The 23,801-nt window shown below is 44.1% G+C and overlaps 1 protein-coding gene across 3 annotated transcripts in view; it reads right to left on the bottom strand.

The window, feature by feature from the left end:
* Positions 1–23,801, bottom strand: part of LOC144511260 (SHC-transforming protein 1-like) — a 110,523-nt gene that overhangs the window by 71,708 nt on the left and 15,014 nt on the right. For 2 of the 3 annotated variants that reach the window (XM_078241400.1, XM_078241401.1), the window contains exon 1: positions 4,065–4,665. In XM_078241400.1, the coding sequence (XP_078097526.1) occupies positions 4,065–4,616 (552 nt within the window). In that variant the 5' untranslated portion in view covers positions 4,617–4,665. Of the gene's footprint in view, positions 1–4,064; positions 4,666–23,801 lie in introns of those variants that run through there. The other variant, XM_078241402.1, reaches the window with a different exon arrangement.

Below are 23,801 nucleotides of genomic sequence, written 5' to 3'. Positions count from 1 at the left end.
GAGATCTAAACATTTTGGGCAACCCATGAGCTGAAAGCTGATCGTGTGGAGACCCCCCCAACAGAAAACATTGTTCACGTATTCTAAATGAAAGGATTATCAAAAAATATTTGAAGCAAACTTTTTGGCTCTCATTTTCATTTTTAAGCAATAGATTTTGCAGACTGACAATTGCTTATTCTCAGATATTGTTCCCTTCATTGGAAAATTCATGCGCAGTTTTGCTTTCTTATGATAGTTGTGCCCTTTACTGGTTCAGCTGCAAATGACTGAAATTTTGTACCCATAACACTGAACCAAATACAAGGGTGCCATAAAATTTGCATGACTTACTCAGTGTAATGCCACACAGTGCTTCAGGAAGTGTGATGTTCAAAATGTACTCTAGTTGTGTAGAACGTCTACAATCAATCCTCTTAGCCCTAAGTTACTTAATTCAGAAGATAGTCGTTTGGCAGTCCAGAACTTGAGTATTGTGGGGAAAAAATCACTTTGTCAAAACTCTTCGTCTTGCACTTATCAGGACAATCACAAGAATACCAATGTCAGGGGAAACAATAACTTTATATTGTATAAGAACAGAGTGCCAATTGTTTGGCAAGTGCATTCTCCATGGCAACATCCCTACCAAACAGGGTCCACTTTCCAACCAATCACCACTCTCTTCTCAAACAGTGGAACCCTGCTATTTCTCCTGATATTGGTATTGTTACAGTTGTCCTGTTGAGTGCAAAATGAAAAGCTTCAACAAAATGTCTTTTTCAGCAATACTCAAATTCAGAAGACCTGATTATCATCTGGCTCCAGTTCCTATTTTCCTTTATTATTTATATTGTTTAATGCATTGTTTAGTTCAGGAAACAACTGTGAATTATCTGATATTTATTATAAACTAGGGAAATTTAACACATTGATCATGAAACCTTAGTTTATTCTAAAAAGTGTTTTACAATGTTGCAACAGATTTATGTCCCTTCATTTTCTTAACAAATTAGACATAGTAATCTTAGATCAGAGTATAATTGATAGGTGTAGAACGTTAAAAAAGACTTACATTTATATAGCACCTTTCACAACTTCAGGATGTCCTAAAAACACTTGACTACCAATGCAGAACTTTGGAAGTTTCAAAGTAAAGGGTCTCCCATTTAAGACAGAGACGAGCAGGAATTTCTTCTCTGAAGATCATTAATCTTCGATTCTCTGCCCCAAAGAGCAGCAGAGTCTGGGTCAATAAATATATCCCAGGTTGATTAGACAGATATTTAGATCCTAAAGGGGCTCAAAGGTTACAGGGAGCAGACAAGAAGGTGGAGTCAAGGCCTCAATCAGGTCGAGCCATGATCTTATTGAATGTTGGGGTAGGCTCAAGGGGCCAAATGGCCTACTCCTGCCCCGATTTTTTATGTTATTGTTCAAGTGTATCTGGATGTGGCAATCAATTTGCACAGAGCAAGCTCCCATAAACAACAATGTGATAATGACCAGATAATCTATTTCTGTGATGTTGATGTGAGATATGTGATGGCCAGGACACGGGGGGGGGGGGGGGGGGGTGGAATAACATCCTTGTTCCTCCTCAAAATACTGGCATGGGATCTTTGTCGTACACATGAGAAAACACATGGTTCTGTTTCACGTTTCATCTGAAAGCTGGCATTTCCAACAGTGCAGCACTCTCACTGTACCGCATTGGAATGATGTGGAGATGCCGGCGTTGGACTGGGGTAAACACAGTGAGAGTTTTAACAACACCAGGTTAAAGTCCAACAGGTTTATTTGGTAGCAAATACCATTAGCTTTCGGAGCGCTGCTCCTTCGTCAGGTGGAGTGCTGTTTGAGAGCAGATTTCCACTCCATCTGACGAAGGAGCAGCGCTCCGAAAGCTAATGGTATTTGCTACCAAATAAACCTGTTGGACTTTAACCTGGTGTTGTTAAAACTCTTACCGCATTGGAATGCCAGCCTAGATTTTTACACTTGGGTCTGGCGCTGGGACGGCATGGTGGCACAGAGGTTAGCACAGCTGCCTCGCAGCACCAGGGACCCGGGTTCGATCCCCAACTTGGGTCACTGTCTGTGTGGAGTCTGCATGTTCTCCCTGGGTCTGTGTGGGATTCCTCCCACAGTTTGAAAGACATGCTGGTTAAATGCATTGGCCATGCTAAATTCCCCTCAGTGCATCCGAGCAGGCGACAGAGTGTGGTGACTAGGGGATTTTCACAGTAACTTCATTGCAGTGTTAAGCCTACTTGTGACACTAATAAATTAACTTTAAACTGAATTTTTTAATTGGACCCACTACCTTCTGACTCAGAGGCAAGCGTGCTACCAACTGAACCATGACTGGAAAAGTGAGGGCAATCAGATTTTAATCCCCTTTTTATGCTTATAGTCCATAAAAATATATCTGACCTGCCTTTATAGACATTCTGACTAATGTATTATTTTTTTTAAATGTTGCAAGAAATTGGCGAAGAGCTAATTAACTACACCAAATGTGCCTATAAGTGTGACACGGAAGTGTAGCATAAAAAGTGTGATGGTGCCTTTCCTGACAGGTACTTTTCCTTTACATAACAGATAGACAGATTTATACCTTCTATAAATAGCGGTCAACACTATTGCTACACTCGCCACAATTTCAACCTGTACGTATATTAATCGCCCTTCTAAAATGTATTTGTTCCACAATCGTGAATTGTTCTAAACCAGATCAGCTATATTATGTCTTTAACACTAATTATTAATAATTATTGCACTGACACTACGAAATTGAAGGGAATTAAAAGCTCTGGTGAATATAGGAATATTTTATTTTAAAAACCTTGCATGGTGGCACAGTGGTTAGCACTGCTGTCTCATAGCGCCAGGGACCCAGGTTCAATTCCAGCCTTGGGTGACTGTGTGGAGTTTGCACATTCTCCCTGTGTCTACCTGGGTTTCCTCCAGATGCTCCGGTTTCCTCCTACACTCCAAAGATGCACAGGTTAGATGGATTGGTCGTGCTAAATTGACCCTTAGGTGTCCCAAAATGTAGAGATTAGGGGGATTAACCGTGGGAAATGTGTGGGGTCAGTGCGGGGATAAGGCCTGGATAAAATACTCTGTCAGAGAGTCGGTGCAGACTCGATGGGCCGAATGGTCTCCTTCTGCACTGTAGGGGATTCTATACTTGAATTACACACACGCGATCTGCTGAGACTCACTAGCAGCCACTGTTGACAGGAAACATATGGATAAACAGCATGCAGCTACTAAAGTCTAAAACTAATCAATATTGTGGCTTGGAATATTCTATCAGGATATCTGTTCCAAGAGAGAAAATGCAACATAGTCCATGATCTGTACATTCTATAAGTTTACTTTGGTTTTTTTCCCATAAATCTTTTTAGAGTAAGATTACAAAGGGTGAATTAGAGATCAGCATACTGTACTGTACTGTACTAACTCAGGTCTGTACTGTACTAACAGGTCTGACAGCTCTGGAGAGAGAAACCTTTTGAGCCCAATGTGACCCTCCCTCGGAACTACTGCTGAATGCACTGATTGTTTTTTTAAAGTTGTCTACACATAAAAATTAAGTCATTTTTAAATTGCCAAATCACAGATTTAGATAACATGTGCAGATAGATACTAGATGGGCAGCACGGTGACACAGTGGTTAGTGCTGCTGCCTCACAGCGCCAGGCACCCGGGTTCGATTCCCAGCTTGGGTCACTGTCTGTGTGGAGTTTGCACATTCTCCCCGTGTCTGTGTGGGTTTCCTCCCACAGTCCAAAGATGTGTGGGCTAGACTGATTGGCCGTGCTATAATGCCCCTTAGTGTCAGGGGGATTAGCAGGACAAATATGTGGGGTGACGGGAATAGGGTCTGGGTGGGATTGTTGTCGGTGCTGGCTCGATGGGCCGAATGGCCTTCTGCCCTGTAGGGATTCTATGATTCCAATATTTGGATTTTGTACAGTGCAAAGGATTCATGTATTTTAAATTATCTGAAATATGTTTTCTATCACAATGAATCCACTTTGAGTTTTATTAATCGAGATTAAAGAAAAACTTACTCTCACTGTGTAGAGTGCTCCAGAACCCAGCAGATCGCCCCGGAGAAGTAGCGTCCCTTTGGTCTCACTGGCGAGCTGTGTCCCTCCAATCTGCATTGTGCTTGTGGCCACCTTGTGGAGTTCCTGTTTGGGGTGAGAGGATGCAGAGAGGCAGCTGGTTAGGTCGAGAGGAGAGGGAGAGAGACTCTGAGCGCTAAAGGTGTTGTTCATTTTCACTCTGGGTATCTCCCTGGCGCCCAGGGAGAAGCTTTTGAGGCCGAGCAGGCTGGCCGGGTTGGACAGTTTCAGGTTGGTCATCTTGGGGATGAAGGCGCACAGAGCGGTGGAGATGTCCTCTGCCTTGGAGGGAAGTTCCTCTGCCGGAGAGCCGGGCGAAGAGCCAGGAGGCGAGCTGGTGGCTGAGTTCTTGACCCTGAGTGCAGCATTGGGTGGCGACTCGTCCAAAGATGTTAAAGAATCGTTCCTGAAACGGTTGTACTTTGCCCTGTGAATCATGCCGGGCTGTCTGAAGAGTCCTGCGTGTCCAGTGAAATTACAACCAATATCTCTCATAGCCTACTGCTGTGACCGATCCTGCTCCAGATCTTTCCAATTCAATCAGTGCCCATAGACTAGATTTGGCCAAAAATGGTTTCACTGGCGTGAGGATAATATCTGTTTGCCATTACTAAAATCAGTGATTTGAGGCTGGTTTAATGCACCATCAGCTGTTCTCTTCCCCCTCTCCCCGGTACTCCCCCCACACACACACACACAGAGAAAGATCAAACTGCAATGATGTAAAGTTTGGATCACCGCTTTAAATGTGAGAGCGCTGGGAGGAACACAGTCTAAAAGCTGCTGTAACCGGCTCAGCCTGAACCGCCTTTCGCCCGATTACAAACTTGTCCTTTTCTCCATCCCCTTTTAATCCAGCCCAGGATGCGGATCACATTGAAGGGGGGGGGGGGGGAATAGGCGAAACAGCCCCAACACTCGCACTTGGCAAAGCGGTTTGGATCTCTCGCACCAGAAATGATATATGATTTCAACTATTCACGGTGAACGTGTTCTGCAGCTCGTCCCCACTCTTCAAGGTCTGTTCAAACTCCGCAGATGTGTCTCCGGCAGCTCCATCCTCACTGGTAATGCACACAGACCGACACCACTTACAACGTTCCCCAACCACACATTGTAACCGACCTCACACTATTGTTACCCTTGGGCTGGATGTTACAAGCCGAGAGGTCTGTCTGTGCCTGGAGTGGACAAGGGGAGTTGTTGCAATTTTTTTTTGTGAATGAACTTTTATGAATGAGCCCTCCCCACTCCCCTCCCCATGCTAATAAATCTGTGAATGAAGTGTAGATTGCTGTAATTGACTGACAATCCCTGGGGTGGTTTACCTTTCAACCAATCAGCAGAATGTTTTCTGACTCATCCACCGCATTTACCACAAAGGAGGAGCACTCCAGATTTGCCCATCTGCAATTTCATAAAAGCCATTTCTGCCCAGGAATAGCAGACCCAAAGAGAGAGAGAGAAAAAATACACCAGGAGAGGAGACAGCCAACATTGAAAATTGGGGTTAAAACCTTGATGAGTTTTCAGGGAAAAGGAAAATCAGAGGTGGTAGTTGGGGTTGACATGTGGGAATGTGGTAGTGATCCCGTGGGAAGACAATGATACATCTTCCTCGGCGTTCCTTTTATTGAGTGCTGCTTTAATCTCCGGTCTGCTGTAACTTCCTGAATCTTTCATATTCACTCTAAAGACATAATGGAAATGACAAGGCGGTCGAAACACACACACAGGAAGCCAGCAATCGAGTGGGCTGACAGGAAAAAATAAGAGGCGGGGGGGGGAGGTGGGTGGAATTAATCTGGCCCGGTTTCCGCATTTTGGTGAAATATTGATGGTGAACCTATCAGAGAAACGTCTCGCTGCGACCCGTTGTGAATCACAACAGCACTGACGTCCGGCACAGGGAAATTATAACCCTGCTACCACGCAATCAGTTATTAGGGAAGCAAAACTGAGATGCTGAACAGAGGTGGGAAAATCACAGAGCAGTTGGCTGCTGATGGCATCTCATTTTGGGCTCCAGCACATCTCAATAAAAAAAAGTGAGAAATAAATATTATTTAAATGCAGATGGAAATAGACCATAGAATCTCTACAGTGCAGGAAGAAGCCATTCAGCCCATCCAGTCTGTGCCAACTCATGCCCTGTCCTCTGCCCCTATGGGCGGCATGGTGGCATTTTTGGTTAGCACTGCTGCCTCACAGTGCCGGGGACCCGGGTGACCCAGCCTTGCGTGACTGTCAGCATGGAGTTTGCATGTTCTCCCCGTGTCTGGGTGGGTTTGCTCCGGTTCCGGGTGCTCCAGTTTCCTCCCACAGCCCAAAGATGTGTGGGCTAGGTGAATTGGCCATGTTATATTGTCCATTAATGTCCCAAGATGTGTGGATTAACTGGGTAAATACGTGGAGTTATAGGGATAGGGCATGGGGGATGCTCTGACAGGGAGTTGGTGCAGACCCAATGGGCCAAATGGCCTCCTTCTGCAGTATAGGGATTCTATGATTCTTTCCCTGTAACCCTGCACATTTCCCATGGCTAATCCCTCTAACCTACACATCGTTGGACATTAAGGGGCATTTTACCATGGCCAATCTACCTAATCTTTGGACTGTGGAAGGAAACCGGAGCACCCAGAGGATACCCATGCAGACATGGGGAGGATGTGCAAATTCCACACAGATTGTCACAAAAGGCTGGAATTGAACCTGGGTCCCTGGCACTGTGAGGCAGCAGTGTTAATCACTGTCCCACCATGCCACCTCTCTAAATCCAGGTTTATGAGAATCCAGTCTTATTAAAAACTAAGAGTCAATCAAAAAGTAAGCTCAGGAAGTTAGAGTAGACTAGAGTCATTGAAAAGTGCCTCCAAGAAGGTTCTTCAGGCAATTCATGAGCCACTTGAGTGCTTCTATCAACCTGGGAGTTTTCACCCATGCAATGTTAGTGTCACATTTCCCGCACACCATGACAGCACTTAGACAGATTGGATGCAGAAAAAAACCTTCTTCTACTCTGTCCCAAGCAATGCACTTTTAGCCTTTGAGCCAAGGAGAGCTCTGTCTACTCTGCTGGAGCAAACAATTCCTTTTCCCACACAGCCCTTGCTGGTCTGTACTCACTTACTGACTCCATTCATTTTGGACTCTGTAGTTGACAAAAAATAATTTAATCTAGTTTCCAGATGGATGGAATTAAAATCCATGCCCCACTGTTAACTCACTATCCATGCAGTCTCTGCAGTTACCTTTTGTTGAGAATTCTATTAGTTCAGCAGGGAATAGGTGGGGAGAGGAGAGCAGTTTAGACCACCCTCAATCCTAACACAGCCCTTACATGCTGGGTTATGGCGTTATGGGAAAGATTCGGAGCTAAGGCAGCATTTATAATTCCATTACACAGGATCATAGAATTGTTACAGCACAGAAGGAGGCCATTTGGCCCCTTCTATCTGCACGAGCTCTCCCCACCTCTTTGTAACCCCACACATGCTCCTTTTGCAGATAATAATTCATTCTCTGTTGAATGCCTCAGGTTGAACCTGACTCCACCACACTCTCAGGCGGCACATTCCCAATCCTAACCACTCACTGTGTTTTTAAAGTTTATTTATTAGTAACACAAATAGGCTTACATTAACACTGCAATTAAGTTACTGTGAAAACCCATGTGTCGCCACATTCCGACACCTGTTCGGGTGTGCTGAGGGAGAATTTAGCATGGCCAATGCACCTAACCAGCACATCTTTCAGACTGTGGGAGGAAACCGGAGCACCCGGAGGAAACCCATGCAAACATGGGGAGAACGTGCAGACTCCGCACAGCCAGTCACCTGAGCCAGGAATTCAACCCGGGTCCCTGGCGTTGTGAGGCAGCAGCGCTAACCACTGTGCCACCATGTGAAAAAAGTTTCTCCTCAAGTCCCCATTGTTTCTTCTGTCAATTAACTTAAATCTATGATAAATAAAAACAGAAAATGCTGGATAAACTCAGCATCTGTGGAGAGAGAAACAAGAGTTAACGTTTCAAGTCCGTATGACCCTTCTACATCTATGCCCGATCATTCTCAATCCTTCCACAAATGGGAAGAGGTTTTTCCTCCTATTTTCTTTTTTCTATTCCTATCTTTATATCTTCCCATGAGTAAAGCAAAATTATATGCTCATGCTTAATGTGCTTCCCATGATGTGCTTTATACATTAGTATGCATTGATTGAGATGTTGAATTATTCTATAAGACATGGTGATTTAATGGACCCTACATTGCGGAAATCAAGCAATTTGGAGTGGCGTGTCGTACAGGAGGGCATGTAGCGAGATGGAATCAAAAGCTTTTTTTGGGTGGATGATATTCTGAAATTTCCCTTGATGGTGTTTATAGATCCAGAAGTATTATTCAGAATGTCCTGGCTACTCCCTGTTATATCATCTCTTATTAATTTGTAACATTTACCTTTGAATTGAAAAGAAACATAAAATACCATTCAGTTACCATGTGTGTGTTACACAGAGAACAGCAGACGCCTGAAAATGTGTTCTCAAGAATGTAACACAATTATAAGTTTAAGTTTATTTATTAGTGTCACAAGTAGGCTTACATTAAAACTGCAATGAAGTTACTGTGAAAATCCCCTAGTCACCGCACTCTGGTGCCTGTTCGGGTACACCGGGGGAGAATTTAGCTCGGCCAATACACCTAACCAGCACATCTTTCGGACTGTGGGAGGAAACTGGAGCAAACCCATGCAGACACGGGGAGAACCTGTAGACTCCACACAGACAGTGACCCAAGCTGGGAATTGAACCTGGGCCCCTGATGCTGTGAGGCAGCAGTGCTAACCACCGTGCCACTGTCATGGGAGTTCAGATGGCATTAGCTGTGAGTATAAGCTAACAAGGTTCGTTAAACACTCTGCCCAATGTTGGAAGACACTCAGACATCTGCAGCTTTGTATAATGTGCACACATGTACTGTTCTTGAGATGTTTGAAAATCCCAATTGAATTTTTCTGCATGATTATTTCCGTGGGCTTGTTGCTGTCCCTTTCATTGTTAGAAGCACACAGGTGATTGCAGTATTATCAGTCACACTCAAATGCAAGCAAATACAGTGACTAAGGCTCCCTAGATGAAAGCAAGTACCTTGACATGAGTAGCACTAAGAGATTGCTTCTTGCAGTGAACTTGGATTTGCAGCACTTTTGAAATCCACAGCAAAATTGTTGCACTATGCTGTTGCATTTTGCAGTGTGCTTATGTTCTGTAACTGCTCCAGCAGTGTCCTATTTCATTGCGTCTGCTTGGGTTTATATATTGTGCTCTCAGTGGTCTTGCAATTGTAACATTGAGCGATCTGTGTTTGTTTCTTCAAATTTGTCCCATGCTCTTTAGCAAATTTTCAGAAATGGCGTACTTTTTCTCACGGCAGATATAAAGGTCAGGCGATAAGAAACTGAAACTGTTTTTAATAATCCAATTATGCCAAAATAATGGATTTCTGGGAAAGAAGTAAAGGCACCAGATTGAGTTTATAAACACTCACCTGAGGAAGGAGCAGTGCTCCAAAAGCTCGTGATCCCAAATAAACCTGTTGGACTTTAACCTGGTGTTGTGAGACTTCCTACTGAGTTTATAAAAACATGGGTTTGTTCTGGAGGACTACTGAGTCTTTTAACTCTGTTACCCCAGATTAAACACTGAAAACAAGGAGGATTAGTGCCTTACTACTTATTGGTAAATATTTGTTACTGGGCCATTTGTGTCTTTACTGAAGATGAAGAGTTGAATTAGAGAAGGCAGTGGCACAGTGGGCCGAGATTCGAATCCCACCACAGCAGATGGTGAAATTTGAATTCAATAAAAATCAGGAATTAAAAGTCTAATGGAACCAATGTCAATTAGTGGACCCACCTGGTTCACTAATGTCCGCTCGGGAAGGAAATCTGCCATCCTTACTGGGTCTGGCCTCCACGTGACTCCAGACCCACAGCAGTGCGGTTGACTCTCAACTGCCCTCTGAAATGGAGGGTAGGTAAGGAAGGGCAATAAATGCTGGCCATCCAGCGATGCCCACATCCTGTAAAAATGAATTTTAACAAATGAAGAGTTGAATTACTCAGCAATACTTGGCTGGTTTTATCTACAAGAGGCATACTTATCCAACTACTGTTGGAGTTTACAGATGTGCTGATGAATGTGTAGATCTTGTTGTCAACTTTGCGTGAATTTGAAGAAATTGCTGGATTTGTGTGGCATACACAAATTAAACTGGGGGTGGAAAGTTATTTTATTTTAGTGTGTGGACCCTGTTAAGGGATCGCAAATGCCACTAAAATGTGGAGACTCAGAAAAGTAACAATTGAAACTATGATATCTCACTCTTGCAGATAATAAAATCATTAGACATAGGAGCAGAATTAGGCCATTCAGCCCATCGAGTCTGCTCCGCCATTCAATCATGGCTGATATATTTCTCATCCCCATTCTCCTGCCTTTTCCCCATAACCTCTAATCCCCTTATTAATCAAGAACCTATCTATCTCTGTCTTAAAGACACTTAATGACCTGGCCTCCACTGCCTTCTGCGGCAAAGTGTTCCACAGATTCACCACTCTTCTCATCTCTGTTTTAAAGGATCGTCCTTTAGCCTGAGGTTGTGCCCTCTGGTTCTAGTTTTTCCTACTAATGGAAACATCCTCTCCACGTCCACTCTATCCAGGCCTCGCAGTAAGTTTCAATAAGATCCCCCCTCATCCTTCTAAACTCCAACGAGTACAGACCCAGAGTCCTCAACCGTTCCTCATATGACAAGCTCTTCATTCCAGGGCTCATTCTTGTGAACCTCCTCTGGACCTCATTTCCCTCCTCATTTCCCCTAGACCTTTTAAAGGTTAAATTTTTATTTTTTTCTACTTTTCCTTTCTGTTTTTTTATATCTTAATCCAATCTCTGAGCTCTATTTCTTCTTTTTCTGTAACTAATTTGACACTAATTCATCTTACTTCCTGCTCTATTACTTGCTTTCTTTCTTCTCTATCCTCATATTTCATTGGGTATAGAGATTAACCATTGGTTCAGTTTTTCATCAAGGTCCCAGATGCCCCATTGATCACGCTGCACTGTTGTTCACTGGGACTTCCAGAAACTTGCAACATAAAGATAATTGGAATGGGAAAATGAAGAGGAAGGTTCAACTCATGCTGCTCACTGTGAGATGCCCAAATTCTGGGTCAATAAATGTATATTGAGAGTGGACCAGTAGGTGTAGTTTCACAACTTAGGGGCTGTCATGTTTGCCTCAGCCAATAAACACGTGCCTTCGATGGGTTCAAGGGAATCATCGGGCTATATTTTACACTAAGCAGACTCACAAAAACTTTCCCTCCCACCTCACCCCCCTAACAATGTGCAAAATATATCTGCGGTCTCCAAAAAGCTTCCTGCTCCTAGTTCTTATGTTCTTATGTTTATGCAGCAATTAACCAGAAGTGTTAATTTCCACGGACAACTGCCCTGCGCTGTGAATCATCTGAAAAAGTAATTCCAATCGTTAACTTCGGATAGTTTCACTACTCGGAATAAAAACTATAAGAAATAAAACCTCTTCTCACTTCTGGATAACTATTTTAAAGACACAGACTGATTGCCATGTGGGGACCCCCATACCCTCTGAACTTGACTCACTCCATTCTCTTAGGACCAATTCCGACATCGGCTAACAAGGGTGGTGCTGTCATTGCCTGGTGTGACAATACTGTGCCTTTAAGAAATGTATTTGTGTCATATTTCTGGTGCAGGATTTGTTTTTTTGCAATCCCTTCTATTTATCGGTGCTGCTTTGCCTATAGCCGGCATCTCCTGTTGTTACTGCAGCAGCATCATTGATATTAATTGCTGGAATGTTTGTTTTAATCTGGAACAATGCAGGGTTGTTATGTTAGTGTTTTTCGCTGGGGTTTTCAGAGTGGGGTTTGATTAGGGTTTTGACAGGAACAGTCATGTGACTGGGCAAGGCTGGGCTCACAGAAAGAAATCCAGTTCAGTTGGTGCTTGGGAGCAGTATAGAGAAGTAGCTCTTTCTCTCTCTGAAGATTGGAGACTAGGATCTCCCAGAAAATAAGTCTCTTTCTCTGAAGTTCTGCTGCTTGGAAATTAGATCTTTCTCTGGAAACTGCTGTATGGGAGTCAGAAGATAGGTGTCTGTCTGGATCTCTGTCCAGAGGTGTTAAACGGCTGGAAATCTAGTATCCACATGAACCGATGTGTTTTTTTTGTGCTAACTTATTCTGAAGAGCGATTTATGTCTGTGAGGATATTGCTTACATTGGAACTATAGAGATAGCTAGCTGTTAAGAATTCTAACTTGTCCTGTTTAAGTACTTGCAATTGGTAAGTTATGCTGATTCTTTTTGTTGTATTTTAACGGTGTTGTTAAATAAAGTTTGTTTTAATAATTTCAAAATACTCTGAGATTTAGGGCGGCACGGTAGCACAGTGGTTAGCACTGCTGCTTCACAGCTCCAGGGTCCCGGGTTCGATTCCCGGCTCGGGTCACTGTCTGTGAGGAGTTTGCACATTCTCCTCGTGTCTGCGTGGGTTTCCTCCGGGTGCTCCGGTTTCCTCCCACTGCCCAAAGATGTGCAGGTTAGGTTGATCAGCCAGATTAAAAATTGCCCCTTAGAGTCCTGGGATGCATAGGTTAGAGGGATTAGCGGGTAAATATGTGGGGGTAGGGCCTGGGTGGGATTGTGGTCGGTGCAGACTCGATGGGCCGAATGGCCTCCTTCTGCACTGTAGGGTTTCTATGATTCTAAAACATTAACAAAGGCTGAGTGGATTAATTTTGGATAAAAATCACAGACTGCCGTAAATATCTTACAGAGGTACTGTCTGTATATAAACACATATAACCATAGATAGAAGATTTAAACATGTATTTTTGAAGATGGTTTGTACACTTCGGCCAAAATGCAGGCTGCCCCAAGGCATAATGGTATGATAGCTAAGTGAAAAGATCCGCATTCTTTAAAAACAATGTAGTCACAGAGTACAGTTTTGTTATCAGTATAAGTCATGGAAAGTGCAAGTTCCCAGTCACTAGAAATGAACAGGATTATTTATTTTTACTGATAAGGGATGCCTCGCCAGAAGTGGGAAAGAACATTTGAACCCTGCAACCTACATAATAGACGTTGCTAAGAGACAGTGGAACGGCTACCTTTGAACTCTCTGACTTGCGTAGTACAAGTTGCTAGGTGACAGAGGGCAGGAGCTTCTGGATTCTATGGAGCAATGAATTCCCATGCTGTCAGAGGGTAGAATGTAATTGGCCAAGGTATATGACATTTATTAATGATGATTGACATGTACTAATGATGATTGATTCATACCTGGTAGGGATGAACCAGAGGGTAGGAAAGTGAACTTGGAAAATGTATAATTATGTTGATGAAATTAATGGAACTTTAGAAAGGAGTTGGACTGCCCAGCTGCCTTTCTAGTATACGTTGGTCAATAAAGAAATGTATTTTCACCAGGATACTGCCTTCGCAAGTCTTTGTATTCGCTAAAGTTTTGGCAATATTTGGTCTCTGGATAAAACCCCGACCTAGCAGAGGCTGATTGCGCTTCCTCCTACCTCACCCTGGACTAAGGCCCCACCACTGAACCTCAAAGCCATCATTTCCAGCACCATCACTGACCTCATGAACTCTGGAGATCTTCCCTCCATGGCCTCCGACCTCCTAGCCCTTGAACAGCTCACCTTTATCTCCTTCTCAAGGTCCACAAACAGGATTGCTGTGGCAGACTCATTGCCCCATTGAGCTCATCTCTTCCTGGCGGTTTTGTCTCCTGTTGTCCAGTCTCTTACCACCTATGTTTGTAACTCTTCATCACTTTAACAATTTCTTGGCTCTAACTCTCTCCTCTTGACCATAGTCATCCAAGCTCTCGACAACATTCCTCCCCTCCACCCCCCCCCCCCCCCCCCCTCAACCACCACCACCCTGTCGCCCCTTTCCAGTACCGACTGACGGCTCTCTGCTTCTTCTTGACTGGAGGCATAACCAATTTCCATCCTCCTCCACCTGGTTAATCCTGTTCTCACGTTGAACAACGTCTCCTTTAACCCCACTCACTTCCTCCAAATAAAACGGTGTTGCCATGGGTACGCACTTGCCTGCTATGTCTGCCTTTTTGTGGCATATGTGGAACATTCCTTGTTCTAGTCTGACTCAGGCTCACTCCCTCAGTCTTTTTCCGATACATTGCTGTCTGTATTGGTGCCATTTCCCGACCTCACCCTCAACTGGATAATTTCATCCACTTTGCTTCCAATTTTTACCCTTCTATAGCCTTCACATTGTCCATCTCAGACTTTCCCTTTCTCTTCCTCAAATTCTCTGCTTCCATTTCTGTGGAGAGGCTGGCAATCTAAATTCACCATAAGCCTGCTGATTGCTATAGCTACCTTGGCCACACTTCCTCACAGCCCCGGAGGACTTGGTTCCATTCACCCACTTTCCCCCAATCCAATGATGCACTTCCAGTATGTCTTATTTTTTCCTCAGCCAAGTATTCCCCTCCCAGTATGGTTGATCAAGCCTCCAACAGTGTCCATTTTGCACACTTCTGTTTTTACATTCCCCCCAACCCCCAACTTTCAGAACCACGAGAGAATTCTCCTTATTCTCACCTTCCAGCCCACTCGCCTCCACATTCACTCCATCATCCTCTACCATTCCTGCTCCCTCCAGCGTGACAACATCACCAAGCACAGCTTCCCCTCCCATCCTTTTCAGCATTCCTAAGGGACCATTCCCTCAGCAACACCCTGGTTCACTCCTCAGTCTCCTCTAAAATTCCCTTCCCTTCCAACAGCATCTTTCCACCCAAGTATATCTCCTAATTTTTCATTATTTAAGGCCCCAAATACTCCTTCCAAGTGAAACAACAATTTTCTCATCCTTCTTTCAATTTAGTAGATTGTATTCGCTGCAAACAATGCACTCTTCTAGACAGTGGAGAAGCCAAATGTGGGTTAAATGACCACTTTGTGGAACAGCTCCCTTCAGTCTGCAAGCATGACCCTGATATTCTTATTCCTAGGGTATTTGAATTCTCCACCTTGCTCTGGTGCTGACCGCTGTCCTTAAGAACATAAGAACATAAGGACTAGGAGCAGGAGTAGGCCATCTAGCCCCTCGAGCCTGCTCCACCATTCAATAAGATCATGGGTGATCTTTTCGTGGACTTAGCTTCACTCACCCACCTGCTCACCATAACCCTTAATTCCTTTACTGTTGTTCAAAACTTTATCTATCCTTGCCTTAAAAACATTCAATGAGGTAGCCTCAACTGCTTCACAGGACAGGGAATTCCACAGATTCACAACCTTTTGGGTGAAGAAGTTCCTCCTCAACTCAGTCCTAAAATTTGCTCCCCCTTATTTTGTGGCTATGTCCCCTAGTTCTGGTTTCACCCACCAGTGGAAACAACCTCCCTGCTTCTATCTTATCTATTCCCTTGTCTCTATGAGATCCCCCCTCATTCTTCTAAATTCCAGTGAGTATAGTCCCGGTCTACTCAGTCTCTCCTCATAAACCAACCCTCTCAACTCCAGAATCAACCTAATGAATCTCCTCTGCACCTTCTCCAGTGCTAATATATCCTTTCTCAAGTAAGGAGACCAAAACTGTACACAGTACTCAGGTCCTTGGCCCTCTGCTCAACAAAGCTCAAGGAACCACACCTCATACCTTGCAACTGGAAACTTTACACTGAGTTCAGCAAGTTTAGATCATAACCTTTGTCCTCATTTTGTTCCTTTCTCTTGGGGTTTTAGATGTTTTGTTTCTATCTGTTTTGTTTTTGGATGGCAACTGCCCATGATTCTGCTATTCACATCTCCTCTAGACACAACATTTGTTTCTTGCCCTGTTTAAGCTCAGAGAAACCTGGTAAATATAAATATGTTTTCTTTTGGACAGTATTCAACTTCAAAAAAATGAACAAGAGCCCAAAAAGAGAGTTTGAAATAAAGTCAACAATCAGCAAGCAAATTGAAGAGATTCAGGATTTAGAGCAATGTTCTAATATCCCTTCCAATTGGAACATAGTCTGTAAGCAACATCACCAAAGATCTAAGCTCAGGATTATTCCCATTCTACTAAAGGTTGGATCCTGAGTTGTGCACACATCAAGTTAGTGGTATCAAGCAAAGGTCAGCACACGACACATGTGGCCCTATCGCTTGCAGCAGGGAACATCTGATTTTTGAAGTTGAAAAGTGGCCAAAAATTAGATTTTGCTGACTACTAGCCGTTTGAACCTCCTGGTTGCAGTTCAGTAAATGAGACACAAGTTCTGCTTCTTCATAAACTATCTTTATTTCTCTGATCCAATTCCACACACAATTCTTCATCAACACCCAGTGCCACCTATAGCCCTTTTATATATCAGTGACTTCTACTGAATAATTGACATCAAATTTGGACTTAATTGGAAGGTCTGTTAACCCATTCCTAACACCAGCCCCAGTCCAATCCAAGAATGTATCAGTAACAATCAGTTTTCAGGTGATTTGCAAAAGAAGCAAATGTGACATGAGAAAAAAAACTTTTTCACACAGCAAGTGGTTTAGGTCTGGAATGCACTGCCTGGAAGTGTGGTGGAGGTAGGTTCAACCAAGGCATTCAAGAGGACATTAGAAACATAGAAACATAGAAAAACTACAGCACAAAACAGACCCTTCGGCCCCACAAGTTGTGCCGAACATATCCCTACCTTTTAGGCCTACCTATAACCCTCCATCCTATTAATTCCCATGTACTCATCCAGGAGTCTCTTAAAAGACCCTATTGAGTTTGCCTCCACCACCACTGACGGCAGCCAATTCCACTCGCCCACCACCCTCTGTGTGAAAAACTTCCCCCTAACATCTCCCCTGTACCTACTCCCCAGCACCTTAAACCTGTGTCCTCTCGTAGCGGCCATTTCCACCCTGGGAAAAAGCCTCTGAGAGTCCACCCGATCTGTGCCTCTCAACATCTTATATACCTCTATTAGGTCTCCTCTCATCCTACGTCTCTCCAAGGAGAAAAGACCGAGCTCCCTCAGCCTATCCTCATAAGGCATGCCACTCAATCCAGGCAACATCCTTGTAAATCTCCTCTGCACCCTTTCAATCTTTTCCACATCCTTCCTGTAATGAGGCGACCAGAACTGAGCAATTTTTACTTGAATAGAAACAATGTGTAGGGGTGTGGGGAAAAGGCCAGGGAATGGCACTAATCCATAATGTTCGTTTAGAGAGTTGGTGCAGACACGATGGGCCAAATGACCTCCTGCACTGTAACAATTCTGTGACTGTGTGAATTTTAATGGCATCTAGACATACTTCATTGAGCTCACCTTAGGTTTTCTACATGAAACGGCACAATCACTTTGCTAAATTTCAGTTCAGCAAACAATTGATTTAATGTCCCTGTGAAGAGTTTAAGGAGGATTTGGAGTGTCAGGCAAACTGGAGTTCTGCAAATACGCTGACACTTGAATTAACCGCAGACCCCATTATTAATGACGGCAACACCTGAAGCAGCAACCAGTCATCAATGATCGATGTTAAGCTGCATCCCACATTGCCAGGCTTAATAGACAAGGTGACTTAATCCACTTTCCTGGGGCTCCCCAGTATTAACACAAAGCCAGCTAAATTGAAACAACTTGGCATTCCAGAATGTTCTAACACTCAGGAGCCCAGTAGCCGTACCCAGTTGTCCTCTGGCCTCTCTTCGGACCAATACAGTTTAATAGAATTTTCTCTGTACAGCTTGCTGGAGAAGAGGAAATTGGTACGGTGGGGGTAAGATAAATCACTTTTTTTGTCATAAACACATGATTACACATAAGGAGACCGTTAAACACAAACATTGCTTTACATTCTACTTAGGGCAGAATTTTACAATCCCCTGCCTGTGGGTTTATAGCAGGGGCTGACCTTCCTACCGGGCTACTGTGCATCCCGACCTCGCCACAATATTACGCTTGGATGGGTGAGGCCTAGACCAGCCTGCCCATCCTTGCTCCAGTTGAAGGAGTTCAGCGGCGGTGGGGGGTGGCGGGGACGGAGGGTTGGCTCAGACCTAGGGTGGGAAGGTTGGTGGGGGGACACCAACAGCAGCCTCCATTTAACATCACCTTGCCCTCTCTTCCGCCGCAAAAGATTTGTTCCCTGCAGGTGCTCCCCACCCCCTCTCCACCAGCACCCGAACCCGTCTGCCACCAATAACTAGATGTATGCATGCAGTGGGGTGATTTCCCAATTCATAAATCATAAAATAGAATCATAAAATCCATACAGTGCAGAAGGAGGCCTTTCAGCCCATCGAGTCTGCACCGACAACAATCCCACCCAGGCCCTATATCCGTAACCCCATATATTTTCCGCTCTAATCCCCCTAACCTATGCATCCTGGGACACTAAGGGGCAATTTAGCATGGTCAACCCACCTAACCTGTACATCTTTGGACTGTGGAAGGAAACTGGAGCACCCGGAGGAAACCCACACAGACACGGGGAGAACGTGCAAACTCCGCACAGACAGTCACCCAAAGCTGGAATTGAACCGAGATCCCTGACGCTGTGAGGCAGCAGTGCTAACCACTGTGCGACGGTGTCGCCCCTGTGATAGTGAGCCTTGTCCACGGGGAAGCCCAAATTGGAAATTTGAGCCAGGGCCACACACAATCTTCTGACCATTGAACTTGAAAATTCAGGTTACAGTGCAGAGTTCAAACCTAAATATCCAACACACGCTCCAATGAATAAAGTTTCCCTTGGGAAGTACCGAATCAGAAAATGACCCCTGTAGAGTGAATCATACACAGAAGGTCTAAAGACAGAAAGTGAGTTCGGAACCAAGCCCATGGACCAAGATCTCAGTGGAAATTAGCTAGCATGAGTTAGCATGAATGTTGGCAATCTGTAAGAATTCCATGTTTACACTTTACAACTCACTAAAAGCCTACACGTAAATGGCCCCATCCACCACAGGAATTGTCGCGGGAGGGATAGAAAATTTGACGGAACATTTAAAGGTCCACTAACCTTGGACCTTGGGATTGTAAAATTCCAGTCTTGGGGTGGGTGTGACTGGATTATACAATCGGAATTTCTAGAACTCCAAAATATACCATTTATTACTGAGGAATAAATGATTTTGACATTGAGACCAATTTCTATCTTTCTTATCAGTTGGCTTTTAAACAGTAATGACATTGCCTTATTCTAGAGGGCAGCACGGTGGCACTGTGGTTAGCACTGCTGCCTCACAGCACCAGGGACCAAAGTTCGATTCCCGGCTTGGGTCACTAGCTGTGTGGAGTTTGCACATTCTCCCCGTGTCTCCCCTGGGTTTCCTCCCACAATGTTGAAAAGATGTGCTGGTTAGGTGCATTGACCCGAACAGGCGCCGGAGTGTGGCGACTAGGGGAATTTCACAGTAACTTCATTGCAGTGTTAATGTAAGCCTTACTTGTGACTAATAAATAAACTTACTTAACATGCTGACGATTATTTAGCTGAATATTTTTAGGATGTTTTAAAATGCCACCTTGTGGGTATATATGGGAATGCATTTCATTAGTCCAGAGATTATTCAGTCAGCTTTATTTTAGCCCTGATAACAACCTGTTTAAAATAACACTGATTGAAAAGGGCCACACTTTCTCCTCTGGTGAAACAGAAATGAGTCATATAATTCTGGTAGAAACAACCAAAGTAAATGAGGCATCAGCCTCGGCTCCAGCCTCTGAGTCAGAAGGTTGTGTTCAAAATCTACATTGACTCCTCAGTGCAATGTCGAAGGAATGGCGAAAATACATGTTTTGAGAAAGCTTTCAAAGGTGGTGTTAGACTTCGCCATGTTGGTACATTTGTGTAATTAATAAGGCTTAAGTTATCAAATTGTACTGTACACAAACTTCATTTTGAAAAGCTTTAATTTGTATGCATTACTGGAATGTTAAGAAGTCTTTAAGTTAGCATCTGTTTAAGTACCAAAACACTGTCATTTAGCAAAGAACACATGGAGTTATAGTTAGGACACATTTTGCACATTTGGGCTTCAGTGAGTCTAGCATCAACAATAAACAGAGGTCAAGAATGCAATATTGATTGGCTAGGAGAATGGTCTGAAGATGGGTCTTCTCTCAAAAGGGTACAAGTTAAGGTTAGATTGTTATGGGGTGATTCCAGGAGCACTCTTCCCATTGGTCAAGAATGACAAATATTTGGTTATAAACTGTGTGGGTGGAATTTTACGGCCGCTTTACGCCCATTTTGCAGTGGGAAAATGTTGTAAAATTGGCCGTAAAGTGGCTAGTGCGAATGGTGGCGGTTCGTGTGCCTGTCACCATTTTACGACACCTGGATTTCCAGCGTGGTCAACCTCTTGCCAGAAATGGGTGAGAGGCTGGTTAATTTATTGAAATTTGTGCAAATGTTAATTTTAATGTGCTTATCGAGCCCGGCACTCAATCATCTGGTTTTGCTTGCCTTTGTGGTGTCGCCAGGAGAGGTTCTTTCTGGTGAGGAAAACAGCTATTCCCCATGAACGGGGAACAGTCGGGTTGGCCTCTTTGGTGGAACCGGAGGCCATTGAGGCCCCCTGGGGAGGCTGAGTGCAATGCGTCGGTGCCCCTTGGGCAGTGCCAGACTGGCAGTGCTACCCTGGCACTTGGGCAATGCCAGCCTAGCACCTGGACGAAGCCCACTGGGCAGTGCTGGGGTGGGGCCAATGGGAGGGGGCGGGGCCTGTGGGGGCAGTGCCAGTGGGTGGGGCCAATGAGGCAGACCAGGGATCAGTGTTGGAATCCAGGATAGCGATCAGTATTAGAATCCATTATAGTTTCAGTGATCAAGGCAGACTGGAAACTAAATTGAAGGGAATTTAATAAAGGGAATTTTCAGAGAGTCCTGAGCAAAGTTTGCTGCCAAAATATGTCCAAGGACCTGCGTAAGCAGTCAATGACTTTTATATACATTATCAGTAACAGAGAAGATTACCTCTATCTCAAGCTTTATACTTGGGATCTTTCAGACATCCTCAGGCATATCAGGAGTCAGCTGTTTCTTGCCCAACGCTGTTCAGGAGGTAACCGGAGCCCGGTTTTGCCATGTAGCTATGTACAGACACTTCAGTGACAACATAGAGCTAATGGACAATATTGTGAGATTAGGATCGGTTGCTGCCTGGGGTAGAGAGCACAGCATATAAATGGTAGGTGGAATAATATAAGGAATGGTCAATACATGGTTTCCTGCACCATTTTGGAGAGGATCAGAGAGGAACCCGTTTAGAGATTCCACCGCCCCCCTCCCCCACCCTCCACCCGCCTCCATATATTGACACTGGCTTTTAATTTTATTTCGCCTTTCCCCTGCTGGTAGGTACAGAGCGGAGGTGCGTGGGCTTTGTGAGTCACATTGCTTAAGGTTACACAGCAGGCCCAACAGATCAGCTGAACACTTCTTGTCCGCAATTCCCATGCGTGCGTACAAAGAGCAATAGGGCTTCTATTTACATAGCGCCCTTTCTCAGAAATGTTTCAAAATGGTCCCACCCATGCCACAGATTAACTCGATAAGCAGCGTTTGTTGTCAGGTGGGGCAGCAGTACAGCAGCTGTTGTTTTACACAGCAAGATCCCACAAACAGAAATCAAAATAACCTGCTAATGAGAATTTTTTTTTAGATCATATGTTTTCAAACCAGGCTTCCTGGGCACAGAAAGGTTTGTGGCATAATCCTGGAGCATGTTTAAAGCTCTGATTCCCATCGAATTTCTGCGCTCCTTAATTCACTGAAGTCATTTTTGTTTATGTTTTGATATTAACCAATTTCTGCAGTGACAGGAGTGCTGTTCTTTGGGTGCTTGACACTGGCCATTTTCAAACAAAGGAAGGGATTCTTTGGCAGGGCCTGAGTTGGTTCAGTAAATATTCTGGAGGTGATTTACCGCTATCCGTTAATATTCACAGAGAGGGGGGAACTGGATAACAATTGCTTTAGGCAGAGCAGGGAGCTAGTTACCCAGTCGTTTGAGATCCTTGGACTTCCATCATCGAAATCATAGAAATCATAGAATTCCCTGCAGTGCAGAAGGAGGCCATTCGGCCCATCGAGTCTGCACCGACCACAATCCCACCCAGGCCCTATTTCCGTAACCCCACATACTTACCCTGCTAATCCCTCTAGCATACACACCCCGGGACACGAAGGGGCAATTTAGCATAGCCAATCAACCTAACCTGCACATCTTTGGACTGTGGGAGGAAATCGGAGCATCTGGAGGAAACCCATGCAGACACGGGGAGAACGTGCAAATTCCACACAGAGAGTGATACTCCAACTTATTCTTTTTTCAGTTGGGTATGTTTAATTAATTCACAGGCAAAATAGATATGCAGGAATGGTATGACTGCCCAGTTAATTTTACTTGGGGCGAATTACTAACTGTGGCTGATCTTTTTATTTGCAAAGGATTGAAATTTTAAGCGGAGATGGCATTTTACTGAGGCTGCTTTTGTTTCTTCTTAGTGGAGTTGTTCATGTAAATGTAATAATTTAATCTTGGTATAATCTAATTTGACTCAGTCTAATACAATCCTAAACTGCCTATGAGGATATTACTGAAAATTTGTTACTGCACTGCTTTCATACTTTAATGATGTTGAGTGGGTTACATATTTTTGTGACATTTAATCAATAGAGGAAGGAAGGAAAGAAGGGAGACAGGACCATAAAGACCAAGAAGGGGAGAAAGACTACAAACGATAGAAAAATGTGCATTGGTTCTGCCCTAATTTGACTATCATGATATTTGCTATCCAATTCAGCAGACCTCTGTTTCCCTCTGTATGGGAAGTAAGTCCCCTAACGCGTAATTGCAAACCTGCCATTGTGTATTTTTAGCAACTTCAGCATTCTGGTGGCTTCCTGAACAGCCAGTGGCTAATCAATTAGTGAGTGCAGTGTGTACCTCCTTGACACAATATTGTGGGTTGTAGTCACAGCAGGCTGTTCACTGTAAATGACAATCTGAACACATCCGTGCATGAATCAAACTCATGCCTGTTCACACTGTGGGGCACATAGTCATGTACAATAAAGGCATTTCCTGCTGGTTTGAATTAACCCTCTCACTGACCCAAACCTACAATCAGGGTTGAGGGGACCACATTTTAGACAGCACCCATCTTTCCCCATATCTCTTCATTTCTTTCAGAATGACTTACTTCACTTTTAAAGTTGTTGTGGATTTTACTTTCAACCTTGTTTCAGTCAGGACTTCCATAGCTCTCTGCATTTAAAAAATGGTCTTAACCACTCTGCCTCCGTTCGGTGATATTTCTATGCCCTCAAGGAGCAGCACTCCGAAATCTCGTGCTACCAAATAAATCTGTTGGACTTTAACCTGGTGTTGAGAGACTTCTTACTGAGCTCAAGTTGCTGACCAGTGGAAACAGATTTTACCTTATTTACCTCAACTAAACCTGTTGCGACTCTGAACACCTCTGTCAGAGCTATTTTAACTTTCCATAGGAACTTAGGGAATAGAAGCAGGAGTAGGCCATTTGGCCCTTCGAGCCTGTACCTCTACTCCCCCATCCCT

This window comes from Mustelus asterias, chromosome 24 (assembly GCF_964213995.1).
Source record: "Mustelus asterias chromosome 24, sMusAst1.hap1.1, whole genome shotgun sequence".
In the NCBI taxonomy this organism is placed as follows: domain Eukaryota; kingdom Metazoa; phylum Chordata; class Chondrichthyes; order Carcharhiniformes; family Triakidae; genus Mustelus; species Mustelus asterias.
The sequence above is the reverse complement of the archived record's forward strand: the minus strand, read 5'-3'. Positions and strand labels throughout refer to the sequence as shown.